A 16851-nucleotide genomic window follows, 5' to 3' on the forward strand; every position below is an offset into this window, starting at 1 on the left:
ATGTAACACCTGTTATTGACAAAACTGTATTGTGCATCCCTTACTAAAATGTGTATTGTGTATATACTACTACAATTTTTAGATGTCGCCTTTGCATGAGACTCATTACTCCCCCGCATGGGGCCCCGTGGCCAATAATGCAATACGATCATTTTTGTATCCATAACATTGTACAACAGGTTCTGGAAAATGCTCTCTAACCTAAATTGGCCGTACAGTACAACAAGTGTTACAATATGTCATTTCTATCATTTAAATATGTCTAGAGAATACATTGTTTGCCGCACAAACACTTCACGCCATGAGTCTATAGGGCCTATCCTGTGTATAAGTTTTATTTCTTGTTTCTGTAACAGCAGTAGTCTATTTCAATGGACATCAGTTGCATAGCCCCATGATTCAGTCCCACAGATAACAAAGAAGTAAATTGTTTCAAAGTACTGTAAGTACTTTTAATGTTTGCCTAGGAACAATCTTTGTGAGTTTTCTATTCAGAAATAAGCTACTGCTGACTTATCTGCATCAAAATTAATTAATTTTGACATCTGAAAATTTTCTATCAGAAAAGATTTTAATTATGGATTAAAATCAAACCATTGACATATGGACTTTGAGCTGTAATTTTTAATTTTGTTCTTTTCCAATGGAAGCTATATTTCATTCTAGTGTTGTGATCATGTGCATCACTTAACTTAATAGCTTTAGTTTGTAGACTCATAAAAATGTAATTAAGTTAAATATTGGTTTTGTTGGTTGTGCTCCACAGCTTTGAGAAAGCATAGAAATGACACATTGTAAGATGTGAAACTGCTGAATTTTTTTTTACATCCAGTTTCAGTCTCAGACCATTTGTCGTACCTCTTGCATTATTAGGTCCAAGGTGTCGTTCTCCCTCTTGAAAACAAACTATATGATTACTAGTGCAAAGTGAAGTAATTGTTCATGGTAAATGTCAGGAATGCTCCTTCATAAAGGACACGGCCAGTTGCCATACCCATCCTTCTCCAACCTCAGTTTGTGATCAGTCTCTAATGACCTCATGATCAACAGGTGGTTCAACACTAATCTTGCTATATATGAATCGCTATCCCCCATCATACAGTGTAGACATTATCTTATGTATAAAACCTGTAATTAAATACTTCAGCCTATGAAATTTTGGCCATTTTCAAAGCACACTGACACATACATTTAGATTGTTTCAACACTGTAGCCTGTTGAGGTAAGAAGTTGTGTGCATGCTGTACGATTATTTGATTTGTGCTATTTGATTCAGTTTCAGATCTGTAGGTTGTGATACATTTTTACTGATATATCATTTGATACATTTAGACCATTGCAGAAAAAACAAACATTACCTTTAACCCAAGAATAATCTTTTCAATAATGATTTCTTCAAAAGGCATAGACATAATATTTCACAAATAAAGTCTGTTGCCCTGTTCTTTCACTTTTGGAATATATAACAAACACGAGGAAGTAGGCCATGGCTGTGTTAATTAGCATTTTTTTTTCTTATACTTCCTATTAAGTACAGACTAAACTCTCCAACCTCCCTGTCCTACCATCTCCTCCACATTCCCATCTCCCATCCTGTTTATTTGCCACCCCCTGCTAATGCACTCGCCCATCCTTCCCCACTCCTCCCCTTCTTTACTCCTTTTTTTTCCCATCTCCCTGGCCCACAACCTCCTGACACTGTGCTTGTTGGCATTCTAGTCCCTGCACACTCCACTAGACAGTGTTTGCCTCTCTCCCAACCCATACACTACTAACCTGTCCCCTTCCCCGCAACCTCCAGATTGCTGCATGCATCCCACATGATAGCTGCATTCCGGCCTGAGATGCTGCAGTTGGTGGTCATGTGTGCATGTGTTGTGCTTGCTTGTGTGTATGACTTATGTGTGTTTAGCTTCTGCTGATGAATGCTGTGACCAAAAGCTTTATGTAGGTGTCTTTGAGTGTTCCAGTCTGCAACTTAATGTGTCTTCTTTACGGTAAGTACCAATCTGTCTTTTCCTACATTGTCAAGGATTAAATATGATAGACAGAGCCAGTATAATGCTATAGGAGCAAGGAACACTAATACAGAGATCCAAATGAAGTTCATTCTTTTTATTAACCACAAATGCCACTAGGGAGTTAATGAGTTGGCATATAAGTGTTAGAATCCCTAGGCCCCTGAAAATACTTATCAAGACATTTGGTAACAGCTTTACACAAGATTTTTACTGTATATTTCTGTAGAATAAATGCTCATTTTGAAATTAGCTGCATTGCCCCAGCAGATTGTATCACATGACAGTATCGAGTAAAAGTATGTGAAGTATTCTAGGAGTCTGGCTACAGGCCGACACAGTGATAGGAATTTCTAGGTACAAAGCTGGCAAACTTCATTTTATTATCCAGTTGGATGTCTAGGAGCTTCACACATGGAGTCAGATCTAGTGTGTATTGCTCTCTACTACTCGTGACTGTACATCTTTCACATTTGTTTGTAATTGCACAGTATGAGTCTTTGTATGAATAATGGTTAATCTGTTTGCTGTGGCACAGCTGTAGTCTGTTCTGTTATTCTTCTGGCTGTGTGTGGCATGAATGATACATTTGGGCCCTTTATTAGTATATAAGTATTGTCAGTAATCATCACAGTTTTAAAGCAGGCTTTATGACTGAATTCCTTGAATGCAGTTACCCATTTCTTTTAAAATTAAAAAAAAAAACTACTACTTCAAATGAAAATGTAGAATTGAGTTAACCATTAACCAATTTTGGATGAATTTGCTATGGATATAAGCTATTCAAAACAAAGAATTTTATGAAGCATGCTGTTCTCAATTACCCATTTGAATGAAACACACAAAATAGCACTTTATGAAATTGTGTGGATGAAACTATTCTGTTTGTTAAGTCGACGACTTTGCATATCAGTACCATAGTAGGTAAATTGTATGGCAAGAAAAGTGAAGCACCCAGGAGACATGGTTGGATGTCAATGTAACTTTGTACACATACACTACATTGGTTAGCATTCAAATAATGAGAATTGCAATTTTCTGTAACAGACAGAATGTCCAATAGGGTGCATTAGTGTTGATTGTATTTAGCATTGTTACCAGACCTGGTAGAATAAATAAGGGAGGTGGACAGTACGAAATGTTGAATGCTCACTGTAAAGGATATGGAGATGCCACTTACTTCTGCAAGGCAGTCTTATCAGCACATGACAGAGATTGGAAAGGGCTTGTCCAGCTGGTTGAACATTTTTATGGGGCATTTGGATGTGACAGTGGCCTGATGTGGGACTGCAAAAAAATGTGAGAGCAAGAACACTAATTGTCAAAGTTCTGGTCAACCACGTCTGACCTTTACAAGGGAGGATTGCTGTATTATTCTCATCACACTGTCACCCTTTACATCTGCACCTGCCATCTGAAAACAAGTAATGGACTCCTTGCAATGTTCTGTGTCATCCTGTACAATTGGCCAATATAGGAAATAACTGTCCTATGAGTGGGTTGCCATTAACACCACAACATGAACAGCTGTGCTAGGAGTAGTTCCATGACTGGGGAACATGGACTGCTGATGACTGGTGTTGCATTGCATTCAACAATGAATAACAGTTCTTCACTGCCCCAGATGACCATTATTGGTGAGAATGGTGGTAACCTTGGGAAAGGTCTCTTTCTTCCAATGTTTTGGAGAGGCGCAGCGGTGTTACTGTTGATGTAATGCAATTGCACAGCTGGTAGTGACTGAGAAACTGATGGCACAATGATACGTCATGGGCACCCTGCGTTCTTGTGTGTTACCTCTCATGTGACAGTATTGGGGTGCCATTTTTCAACAGGACAATGTTCATTTGCAGAGGACACATGTTTCTATGAATTGTCTACAGGATGATGATGTGCTCCTGAGGCCACAAAGATCCCCAGATCTGTCCACGATAGAACATGTGTGGAACCAAGTCAGATGTCAACTCTGTCCCAGTGCCAGTATCAAGTATAAAGGAGCAGCTATAACAGTTGTGTGCTAACTTGCCTCAGGAAAGGATAAGCCAGCTTTATGGCCCTTCACAACTGAATCAGTGCATGCAACAGGGGCAGAGGGGTTACAATGTCATACTGACAAGTGGAATCATGCTGCAAAGTTCTTTGTAAATGTGGCTCAGCTTTGTAGTCACTGAAATAACATCACACACACCTTCAATCAATGAAGTCTTATTTTGTTTCCTCCTGTCCTTCACAGTGCTTAATTTTTTTTCAAGCAGTGCATAAGAAGAATAGTGTAGAAGATAATACACTCATGTTCAGAAAAAAACAGAACACCTTGAATGACTAGAGATAGGACATTCATATTCAAAGGACATGTACATCAGTATGTTCTGCAGAAATAATTAGCATTTCAGTCCCCTTGGTTCAGCATGTGTCCTGGTGATGGCATTGATGCACATAAGGCACAAATGGCATCCTGTGGTCTGGCCATTCATGCTGCATTCACCTGGTTCAAAAGTTCATTTGTGGGGGTTGGCACCAGGTCACAGCACTGCACCTGTCATTTCACCATATCACATACATTTTTGATTGGCAACAAGTCTGGTGATCTAGTGGGCCAGGGCAAAAGGGTGACATCCTGTAGCACCAAGAAGACATGTGTTCATGTAGCAACATGTGGTCATGCACTTTCTTGCTGAAAAATGGCATCTGTGGTGTTGCACAGAAAGGGTATTGCTACAGGTCTCAGGATGTCATTCACATAGGTCACAGTACTCTGGACACACACAAACTGTGATTTGTGGTTGTGCTCAATAGCATGCGACACTATAAGGTCTTGACTGGCATTGCATGTCTTGTGTGAATGCAGTCACTATGATGCCACTCCCCTTGTCTGCAGTGAACCAAAATGCAGCCATCATTTTCAAACAAACAGAACCTGGATTCGGCCAAAACCACTATCTGATGCGATTCTTGTCCCCAGTGACATCATTCCATATATCATGGCCATCTAGCATATTTCTGCACTTTCATCAAAGATAGGTGGAGAAGGGAATGACACACACATAACCTATGCCATAATAAACAGTGACAGACTGTCACCCCTGATAGTTTATGGTGTGTTACCTTGTTCCACTGTTGCACCAGAGCCATGGAGGATGGATACATCTCTGCCCTGCAGTGCTGTTCAGATGAGGTGTCTATCTTCTTCGGGGAGGGGGGGGGGGGGGGGTCTGGGTGGTGTGACCTGCCAATCTCATCATGTTCTACAGCCTTTTGTAAATTATTCTTCACACAGCTGTTGCACTGCCAAAACACTTTGTTCCACACAAGCAGTAGTTTCACAGATGGACACAACACATTCTCTCAAGTCAATAATGTGCTCTCTTTCAAACTCACTGATTTGATGGTACAGTTCACGCATGTGTCTGTGAGGCATTCTGCATGCCTGCTCAAGTCACACTGATCCATTAGCTTCAGTTTATAGTGACAATGAGAGCCACAAGCACATTTTACTAATACGTGGTGTTGCACCGTGATATCGATGTTGAGCTACAATCCCTGGGTTGACAAGGTTCAAATGGTTATGATGACTGTGGAACATACTAATGCACATGTCCTGTGAATATGAACATCCTATCTTTAGTCATTCAAGGTATTCTGTTTTTTCTGAACACGAGTGTATCAATGTGTACATGGATAAGCTTTTTTTAAAAAAAATTGTTTCCTGTTTCAATTAAGATGACCTGTCTGATACCATTTTGTAAATGATATATGGATCAATAAACAACTAACTAACTAAAATTTCCCTCAGATAAGTGCAATATCTGGACCAAGCCAAGAACTTTCTATATTTCCTTCATACTGTATGATGTTTCCTCCATTAGTAGCTATGGACTAATTATAACCATCAAAAAACATGTCTACTAAAGCTAGTAACCCAGTTATCATTACTCTGCAGCTACTACTCATTATCCAGAAAGCTTTAAAGCCTGTCTCTTCATTGCAGTCATTTTCCTTCAGTATGACTAGAGACCGATCTCCTGAGCATTTATTTGAAAAGTATTTATTGACAACAAAACCTTACAGGAATAAAACATGTGCTGTGTAGATATCAGTGTGGAAGAGAATAAGTTGTAAGTGAAATATTACACCATGACTCTTAAATACCTATATATTTAAAGATATTTTAAAAGAATATATGAATGTAATCAAACAATGATGAGTGGGAAACAGTTTGTGCTCCTTTGCAACATTCAGTTATTCTGTCTGCAGGAGTCATACATCAGATAATTTCATTGGGTACATAATATAAATACAAGATATTCTGTGAACTCTAGAGTTACTGTGAGGTAAATTGTTCATATCCTCCACTTATTTCTCATTCCTGCAAGCAACATACAAAATGTACCCAGCAGATGGCAGCATGATAAGTAATGTTCACAAGAGTCTTCATCATTTTCAGAACTGAAAGAAGGAAGTTTCATTTTGTTTAGTACTAAATCTTGTCCTTATGGATACAAGTGTTCTAAGAAACAAGTGCAAAGTTCAACTTTAATTTTATTATTTCACTCTCCAGAATGAAGCTCATATTTTAGTGGGAAAATCATATACAGAGAACAAAAAACTAAAGCTGATACAGTCAGTCACCTAAACATGACAAATCTCTTTACATTCTTTTTTCCACCAACTTTTGTTTCATTTGTGCAATTTTATTTCCTTTGTCCATGTGTTCTATTCATAATACTAATGTCCCATCATCTTCCTGAACTCAACTTATTACTCATCATAGAGGAGTGCAGACCCTGTTTTTCAAATAGACAGAAGGGAAAACATGGAAATGTAACACAGGTGTGGCAATATGGTCATGGTCCTAAAGTCACCTGCATTTGTGTGGTGTGTGCAGCGGTGTGTGTTGAGAGACATTATGAACAGTGTATAATTATATTAGCTGTAACCAAACAATGGAAATTCCACATTGTAATATCAACAGTGTAAGGAAAAGATAGATTGCTACCCACTATATAGATGACATGTTGAGTTGCAGAGAGGCATATTTACGTATTAGCTTTCGACCAAAGCCTTCGTCAGTAAAGGAAAAACACACACACACACAATTATTCACATAAGCAAGCATGTACACATGACCACCATGTCCTATAGCTCAGATCAGAATCCTTATATTGTCGATATATCAGTTATAATTTGGGAGAAATAATTGTTAAGAAAAAATTTGATACATTACACCATTTCCAAATTAATTAACATTGAAGTCAGCCGATCAGGCCACTGCACATGCAAATTCAAGTGGTCTAACAGATACAACTAGTGTCAGTTGTTCTCATAGCATAGATGACAGACTGGCCAGCTTTTGGCTTGGATTCAATCCTTACTATCACCCTATGTCCAATTTCTTTTCCGTTTTAGGAAATCAAATGAAGGACACACATTTGGCTATAATATATGTGGTGGTCTGCTTGAATCTGCATGTACAATGGCCAGATTGGCTAACTTCAATACAAATTAACTCAGAAACAGTGAAATACATTGAACTTTTTTTCTTAACAATAACTTCTCAGCACAATGAACCCTGTAACACTCTTACAAGCTTTTCAGAGTGGTTATGACCACTTTGCATATAATCAAAGGATGAAGTAGTGTATTTGTTAAGGCACTCTTCTTTTCTTTCTCTTTTTTTTTTCAGGGAAATACCAGGGTGCTTCCTTCAATAAGAACATGTTTGACTACCTATTCTATTCCTCTCTTAATACACATGCAAAGATTTATGTCTGTGCTGTTATCTGACTTTATCAAATTGGAAGACAGATGATCTGTTATGTTGAAATATTTGGACAAAAATCTTAGGTCGAGATTGCTAAAACTGCTTTATTGATTACTGTTTTCAGCTTATAGATGAATCATCTTCAGATCTAAAATACAGAAAATTGCATAAGAGAGGCAAACAATAGCATAATACATTTCGTATTTAAACTTCCAGTCTATGGAATGCAACAATAAAAATTATTTCTTTATTCTGTATCAGCCACCAGGCATTACCAATTGTCATAATCTTTTGAGCTGAATCACTCTTGTTGTCATGTATGCACTGAGTTTTTTAAAAGTTTTTAAATGTATTTATTTATTTATTTATTTATTATAGATTACGACAAAAATAAAGATGTAAAAAGTGTGTTTGGTAAGTAGTATAAAGCTATAACCTTACCAAAAGTAGGTTGTCACAATTACATAATGTGCAACATTGGTAGTATATGTCTCCAGCACTCATATGGCCACTCTTGGTTTAAATGAGAGGTGACTGACAGTGGTAACTATCTTATAGTCCATGTGTAAAAAAAAAGCAGTGTGTACTTGTATTTATTTTGCTATTGTTAACCTCTTTTATGTAGTTTTCTGTATTCTGTAGGTGGCTCATCAATGAGCTGAAACTGGTACTGTACAAAGAATTTTTAGTGATCTTGACCTACGATTTTTATCCTCACAATTTATGTGTAGGAATACAAGTTATGTTTTTGCCTTGTATTAAGCTGAAAAATCTCATATCATTATAAAAATGAACCATATATGAATAAATTACTATAATATACTAAATCCCAAAGTTTGTTGTTCAATCCTCAATCAGTTTTGGAATTATTTCTGTCAGTTACAACTTCTTCCATCTTTGGAAATTAGTTGTGAATGGAGAAATACCAAGTGCAGTGCATGTTAAAGTTTGTTTTCCACAGTTGATGGCTAAGAAGTCAGGTCACTTGTTGTAGAAAGGCTAGGGCATACCAGTTCCAATAGGATGATGACAAGGAAAGAACTGTGGTGTTGAAACCAGACTGAAGGCAGCTATATTACAATTTCTTCACATACACTTTTACCATCACTGTAAGCTGTAACTGATGCCAACATATTACACTAGTTCATGTATTGCCACATTGACTATATACACATTTATATGAAATAATGTTTACAGTCGTGTTTACAATTGTTCTTAGGCAAATGCTGGGGTGGTTCCTTTGAAATGACATAGCCAGTTTTCTTCTCCATCCTTGACACAATCCAAGCATATACTCCATCTCTAATGACCTTGATATTGACAGGATATTAAACAAAATCTTCCTTCTTCTTTGCCTCCATACTCTTTGTTCAATTCGATTGAAAACTGCTGCAAATGACAATGGAATAATGTTTGCCACTACAGAAACTTTACTATTCCTACCACCAATTTCTTCAGATGTGTCAGGCCTGAAAATTTAGCACAAAGGGCTGTCTGATATACAGAATAATGAATCCCATTTATATTTGCTCTTTCATTGGCAACTAAATCTTTAAATTCTTTCTGCTTGGTATCATAATGTCATTCCTTAGCAAATATACAGTACCTGTCTCTTATGCGAATTAAGAATTCTCATCCCTCTCCTCTGTCATACGCATTCATTTTAAAGGATTGTGACAATAGATTGTAGACTGCCTCTTTTTGTGCAAACAGCCATTAGACCTGTGAACGTCCTTGATACCATGAATAAATAGCAAAGGTTAACAGTGCTGAGAGCATGATTTTGCTGAACTTGGAGCATTATGCCAACAGAAAAAGGGCATACTGCAATACTAAATAAATTGTAGTACTGTACTGGCTACTTCCACGAAGGACTGAGCAAGGCCTAGTGACAGGCTGGGCCTTGTCATGCCTGTGGCCTGCACATGCTGCATCTTTGAAGTTTGGTACACCACGCCTGGCCTGGCTTTAGCTTATATTTATTTTTTACTGGTTACATATCCATAGTTGCAGATGTCTCAGGATACACCATAAAAATTAGTTTCCCTATAAATGTCACTAAAAACTTATAACAAACCACCTCATTTTTCTTTCTATTTTGTAAAATCATTTTAACATCATTCATGAGAAATGTCAACAATTTTTTACTAACTTACCAATCAATATTATGTTACATTAATTTCATATCATAACAACTGTAATTTTGAAAAATGTGTAATATATTTTGCTGCTTTGATAAACACATTTTATTTTGATAATAACTGCAAAGGCTTTCTGTTTCTAGTAAACACTGACTATTTTAGAATTATGTCCAATTTTAAAAACTGAAGTTCATAAACTTTTATTGTGATACATAGAGTGCTCTGAATGCTTGCCACATTGTAATTTCAGCACCAAAGGCATCACTAGTATTCTGACCATGCCCATTAACTGTATGAGACATTTGCTATGTATAGTACTTTGAACAAAGGGATACTACAGAGGAAGTTTTTTACTGTGTAAATTACAACTTTAATTATTATAGAAAGTGGTGTGAGGTGCCCACTGAATTAGAAGAACTGCCACTAAAAGTGGATGTGTGAAAATCAACCTTGTAAAAAGACATGGGACGTATTCCTCTGTCAATAAGGTTATGCAGACATCACAACCCCTGGATACTGACGCCAAATACAAGTTAAGTTAAAAACTTTCAATTCATGATGAAGTGTCCCCTTAACTGCTTACAACTAATATAAATACATAAAATAGCAACCAGTAACTTTATTGAATAGTTATTTATTATTCTGTGAACTGCTTTTTGAATATTTTCAGGTTCATCTTCAGATAGTTTGCTGGAAGTTACATTACTATTTCTAGTGTAATGCTGGGTGCTGGCTTGCAAAAGTATGGGTGACTTTTTTTGTTAGTGTCCATCTGTCTGCTTCCATTTTGATGGCCAGTTGGTACATCACTTCACTCACTTTTACATAATCTGTATACATTTACACTGTAATAACTATCACAGTGTAAATATATGCAGATTGTGTAAAACTGTGTGAAGTGATGTACCAACTGGCCATCACAGCTATCAAGGCATAAATGTATACAGGCTGTGTAAAAGTGTGTGAAGTGATGTAGCAACTGGCCATCAAAATGGAAGCAGACAGATGGACACAAACAAAAAAAGCCACCCTTACTGTCACAATCCAGCACCTAGCATTTTGTTAGAAATAGTGATGTAACTTCCAGAAGACCATCTGAAGATGAACCTGAAAAGGTTCAAAACCCAGTTAATGGAATAATAGATAACTATTCAAAAAAGTGAAGTGTTGCAGTTTTCTGTATTTGCCATCAGTTAACAGTCATGGGTTCTAAAATATCCATAATGGACAAGCATAATCACTTTCTACTAATAGTGCTGTAGCGGTGGTAGACACTAATTGGCAATAAACATAGGCTAATATACTTTGTCACCATGTTAAAAGGTACTTTATACCAGCCACACATGCAAATGGCAGGTACAAACATACTGACATGTGTTATATCACCAATATCTGGAAAGGGCACCTACAGCAGAAATGTACTATTACAGATCGGTCACTTGAACTTTCGTAGCAAGCAAATATAAGGCCAGGTGGTGGTGATGTCTTCCTCACTTGCCATTATTTGATTTTTCCTCTGACAGTGAACTATGACTTCCACTGCTATTTACGTGGACCTACCTAGACCTGCATTGTACAGTACACCAACTGATGAGCACGTGCTTTCTATTACCATTAGGCTCAATATTATAAAACTTAACATTATGTCAGTGACATTAAATAAAACTTCCGGGCTGAATTGCCGTGGTCCATATATAAAACTTCCTCTCCTTCCGGACGTTTTGTTGCCTACTGCAGGCAACATAGGTTAATATACTTTGTCACCATGTTAAAAGGTACTTTATACCAGCCACACATGCAAATGGCAGGTACAAACATACTGACATGTGAGTCCGTGACTCACCTCAGAAGATGTTGCCTGCAGTAGGCAATGAAACGTCAGGAAGGAGAGGAAGTTTTATATATGGACCACGGCAATTCAGCCAGAAGTTTTAATTAATGAAGATGCCGGCCGTGAAAACTTAGTGCCTAGTGAACAGTAGTACTCTCAGTCAGTGATTTTACCTATTAATTTCTAACTATAACTATAACTTAGTTTTATATTAGTTTCCATTCAGAGCCATTATTGTTTGGTTTTGGGGACTCGCAGACAATTTTAATCTGTAGTTTTTGTTGTTGCGAGTTCCAGTTCAAAGACTAGTTTGATGCAGCTCTCCATGTCACTCTATCCTGTGCAAGCCTCTTCATCTCTGAATGACTACTGAAACCTACATCCTTCTGAATCTACTTACTGTAATTATAAATTTGGTGCAATAATATTGCGGCAGACTAATACTGAGCGTGGAAAATTACTGTTTTCACTACTAATTGTGATGCACCCTGTGCACAAACTACGGACAGTGGATCCTCTGGTGCCCCTCTCAGATTGGTGCCCCAAGCAGTCTGTTGTTTCACTTGGGCCTTAAATCAGTCCTGCGTAATATAGTTGATAACTGGATTCCATTTCAGACCATCCTACTCTGTTAATATCAGAAGAATTCAGCTGAAATCAAACCTGGACCTCCAAATCAATTTTCAGCAGTGCCAAAACAAAACCAGTGTGGTGGGTCACAACATATACTTAATAGCAATGATAGCATGAGCCCCACTAATGAACACCGTCTCCTCTAAAGGTAAATTTGTTAGTAAATGCACTGAGGATACTGAACGGTAACTAAGGATACTTGATTTTCCAATTGACCTCTTTCGTTCAAGACTAACTTACTGGGTGATAAGGTCTGAGCAGATGCTATTCCTTGGCAAAAACAGACTGTCACATTTATACTTTTCGAATGAAAACAAATCTTTTTACACTGTAATAATCATTATTCATTATAAAAATATTTTACTGAACTGTAAAAAAAACTGTAATACTTTTTTAGTTCTGAAAAAGTCAGTTTAAATTGCCGAAATTAGTTACAGCAGCTGGAGAAAGCAATTATGTGTGGGTGAAGTTGCCTGTTTGTGTGAATGTGTGCGTATTTTCCTTTCTTTTCTGATGAATGCTTTGGCCATAACCTAAGTGTGTAACAGTCGTTTTTTTGTGCCTGTCTGCAACTCAGCGTGTCATCTTTATGGTGAGTAGCTATCCATCCTTTCCATAATTGTTGATATTCTAACCTGAACTTTCCATTGTTAAATTTTTTTTTATAGATATAGTAATCTGGGAAAATAAAGTTCTCTGGTAGGAAGATTAACTTATTCAAATTCAGAGATCACTCTATTGCTGACAATATCAGGTAACCAGGATACTTGGAAGTTTTTCATAAGCATACAAAAGTTTGAGTACAAATTGAGAAACAATCACATGCCACCAGTCCAACAAATTATCAATTATGAGAGATGCACTTGTATTCATAAGGTTAAATGCAAGACCACAAAAAAAAAAAGGCAAATATAAATCTGCAGAAATATTAATTATAATCATATATGTACTGCAGTGCACATAATGCATAGGCAACAGATAAAACAGTCATCAACCTGACGAATGGTCTGAACACCTCAGTAGTTTATGAAGTATGACCTAACGGATTCAAGGATACCCTTAAATTGGCATTTTTCACATAAACATCATGAGGCTGCAAGCATTTTTACACTGCTTACAGAGAGAAATGTTATGGCCTACATGAAATAATAGGATGGGAGTTCAAGTGGTAAATTTAAAAAAGTTTCAAAGTATTTCTTTCAGAGAAATAGCAGATATTTTAGTGCAGTACTGAATATATAGGGAACAGAAATATGGACAAGAAAATTCTATACAGTAAAATGCTCATCACATAAATAGCAACTTGCTAGTATTTCTCAGATGCTCCAGAAAATATTTTACATCTGCTTTATGGTATAATACCAAGAGGTGTTTGTGTATATTAGACTGATATAATGGCTGATCCATTCAAATCTGCACTTCCAATATCACTATGGTTGCTGAAGCATAATTTAAATCAAATTGCTAATAGTGGGTGGCATGTCATTTTACTATAAGGAGGCAAATTCTAGGTGATTACAAATGATCGTACGAGCAAATTTTAGGGTTCACTGTCTTGATGTGAACTATGTATTTCGGATAAATACACAATGATGACAAATTAAGCAACTACCAGCTCAACCACTGATTTGAATACAGTTGTGCTTTCTTAGCCATCTCTTGTTGAAAGTGATTAACACCATCCTGCTTCAATCTGAGAACCAGCTCATCAGTAAAGTTAAAGGGGGAGCTACACTTAAACAGAAGTCCAAACTTTGGGACTGTTCTTGTCCAAAAAGCATTCCAGAAAACCAGGCATTCAATGCATAAAATTTGGACTGTACATTATGACAATATCTATACAGTAAACTAGGTCTAGGCCAGAAAGAACATCCCAAGGTTTAGTAACTTACAGACAAGTGGTGGCAGCTGCTCTCTTATCTTCTGAATAACTCCATAATTATTAAGACTATTTTTATACAAGAAGTGAACCAAGTTACACTGTATGAATTCTGCAGGAAATGGATGCAAAGATACAGAGGCAAGTTTTGCACATAGGTATGAGTAAATCTTATAGAAAAGTGTGAGGCTACATCTTATACAACAGTGTGAAAGAATTATCTGATGAGAGCTGTAACAGTTTAACAAATGAAACCATAATTTCGTTAGAGCTCAGTCTTTCTAAGGGGTTCACACACTTTCAAGCAACCAATGTAAACTATATATAATTATGACCTAAATACAACAGGAATTTTAAATTTATTTTCGAATTCAGCAAAACTTGCATAAACAACGAACATCCATGTTTATTCTACAGTAATGATCGTGAGGGAACAATTCGTACCGTAGCATACTTCCTTCCGCATAAGCCTTGCTCTGCTCCTTCCTTGACGCCTGTCAGCAATTCTGCTACGAACCATCCTATAGCTCTCTGAAATAATAAAGGAAAAATATAGAAATGGACCGTAAGGAGCAAAATCAGATCCGTGACCAGCAACAAAAAATGTTGATATATAATACACGACCGATTTTAGCAAGTAAAACAAAGTTAGTCTTAAACATAAGAAGTGGAGAATAGAGTAGTGCACCTGTGCTTAATAAAAACGTCACCGGTACCATACTTGAAATCAGACGATCACCACACCAAAGACATATACAGGAGTTACAAGTCAAGTGTAAGGTGTAGTTTTGTAAGCAACCACTAACTTATTAAACCGACTGATTTTCGGTTTCTAGACAAAATAGGGCCTACTGAGTAGACCTATTCCTGATCGACGAAACCTCTAATGCACCTCATTTACTACATTTCTTTTGCCACAGACATATCGTCTTTTTAAAAACGCAGCCCTATAATAGTGGTATTATACTGCGTAAAGTAAATAAACGCTCGTGCAATGATTTGACTGTTTTCTATACAATGATGGGACTCAAACACGACATAGATGCAATTACTGACTATCTAAGCAACAAAAGTAGCGTTGTTATCTTTATAGCTGAATCACTTCTTATAATAGCGACGAATAAGTTTGTGAAAGAAAGTGTAACGCATCGACAGTGGTTGCGAAGCGCGCATGTACATTACCACCAAGTTGACTCAGATTAGCACGCGACAGTCCATCTTCGCACGACAGGAGAAAAAGAAGAAGCGAAATACGTCTGAATAGCTTCATGCTGTCCTCTTCGTAACTGAGGTACAGCAGCCGGCTTGCACGACACAATCCAACACTGTGTGTCCATTACGTCCCTTGAAAGCAAGTGGGTCACTTTCACTCAACTTTCAATTTCACCGCCGCATCCTCCGCTTATCCAATAGAAACTCGACACTGGTTATGTCATAGAGCCTGACTTAACGAACAGGCAGTAACTTTGACAAGTACGTCATAACATGTAATCTTTCGCATAGATGTGTAATGCGAATTTCGTTACATGGAAGACGATCAACCTGTCTCTGGCTCCTTGTTATGGATGCTAACATTTTCAACGCTATATGCACTAAAAGTGGCAGTCATTTCGTTACGAAGTATCTGAAATCATACTTCGCTGATATCGAAGTAAGGTTAAAAAATATTATTGATCATTCATACAAGAAGCAGTAGAGTTCATATGAAACAGTAAAGTCGTAATGAGGTTCTCTGCTAACAAATATAGCTTACTGTTCGTTTGTGAAAAGGCGAAGCGCGATTCACTCGAACGTCACTATATTTTAATAGATTCAGAAGCAGTGTGTCCTTCCGTCACGTTAAAACGAGTTCTGTTTCCGCCTGTGCTTTGAGAACAAATTTGTCTGCTTCCATTGATCGGCACAAAATCTGTATTGTAAACATCAAGTCTAGTTCCCAAATTTCAAAGTAGCACATAGTCTGCAGCAGTCCCTTAGAATTAGCCATTGTGCACTAGTTATGAACCGAGTGGAACGTTTGAACTATTAACCTGCGATTCAGTAACACCTCTAAAAGATCCAAAGTTTTTCCCGTTTGCTCTATATGTTTATTATAGAGAGCTCTTCTTCTAAGCTTTACATTACATTTAGGTGATGATGGTGCGATATCAAAGATGATGTTCAGTTTAATAGTATTCATTGTCAGTTACAAAACTGCATAAATCTTACGTGCAGAGCTCTCCAAGATGTATAGACATCTCCATATTTTCTTGAGTGATAATTAACAATTATAAACCGACCTATTCGACAAATAGAATGCAGTTTACTGTAAGAGTTTGTTTTTCTGCCACGAGAAAAGCTGAATCAACCTGAGGAAAGCTGAACTGACCTAAACGTGACAAGAGTAATTTTCACGATGCATACACAGGCACACATTTTGGTCTTTGGTTACTTTGAACAAGATTCAGGAGCCTTGAGTCTATAAACCACACTGTCGGTACTTCCTATCTTGACGTCAGGATTTTTCATTCTAAAAATTTTGTGCACCTGTTTCACATTTAGGTTGAGAAATTATCTTTGCCGGCTGGTGTGGCCGTGCGGTTCTAGGC

The 16851-nt window shown here is 37.3% G+C and overlaps 1 protein-coding gene across 3 annotated transcripts in view; it reads right to left on the bottom strand.

Annotated features, from left to right (window-relative positions):
- Positions 1-16606, bottom strand: part of LOC124722038 (pancreatic lipase-related protein 2-like) — a 132766-nt gene extending 116160 nt beyond the window's left edge. The window contains exons 1-2 of one of the 3 annotated variants that reach the window (XM_047247231.1): positions 16472-16606; positions 14708-14794 (exon numbers count right to left, since the gene is read on the bottom strand). In XM_047247231.1, coding sequence (XP_047103187.1) covers positions 14708-14783 — 76 coding nt within the window. In that variant the 5' untranslated portion in view covers positions 14784-14794; positions 16472-16606. The other 2 variants (XM_047247229.1, XM_047247230.1) reach the window with 2 other exon arrangements.
- Between the last annotated feature and the right edge of the window lie 245 nt (positions 16607-16851).

The sequence above is a fragment of the Schistocerca piceifrons genome, chromosome X, assembly GCF_021461385.2.
Source record: "Schistocerca piceifrons isolate TAMUIC-IGC-003096 chromosome X, iqSchPice1.1, whole genome shotgun sequence".
Lineage (NCBI taxonomy): Eukaryota > Metazoa > Arthropoda > Insecta > Orthoptera > Acrididae > Schistocerca > Schistocerca piceifrons.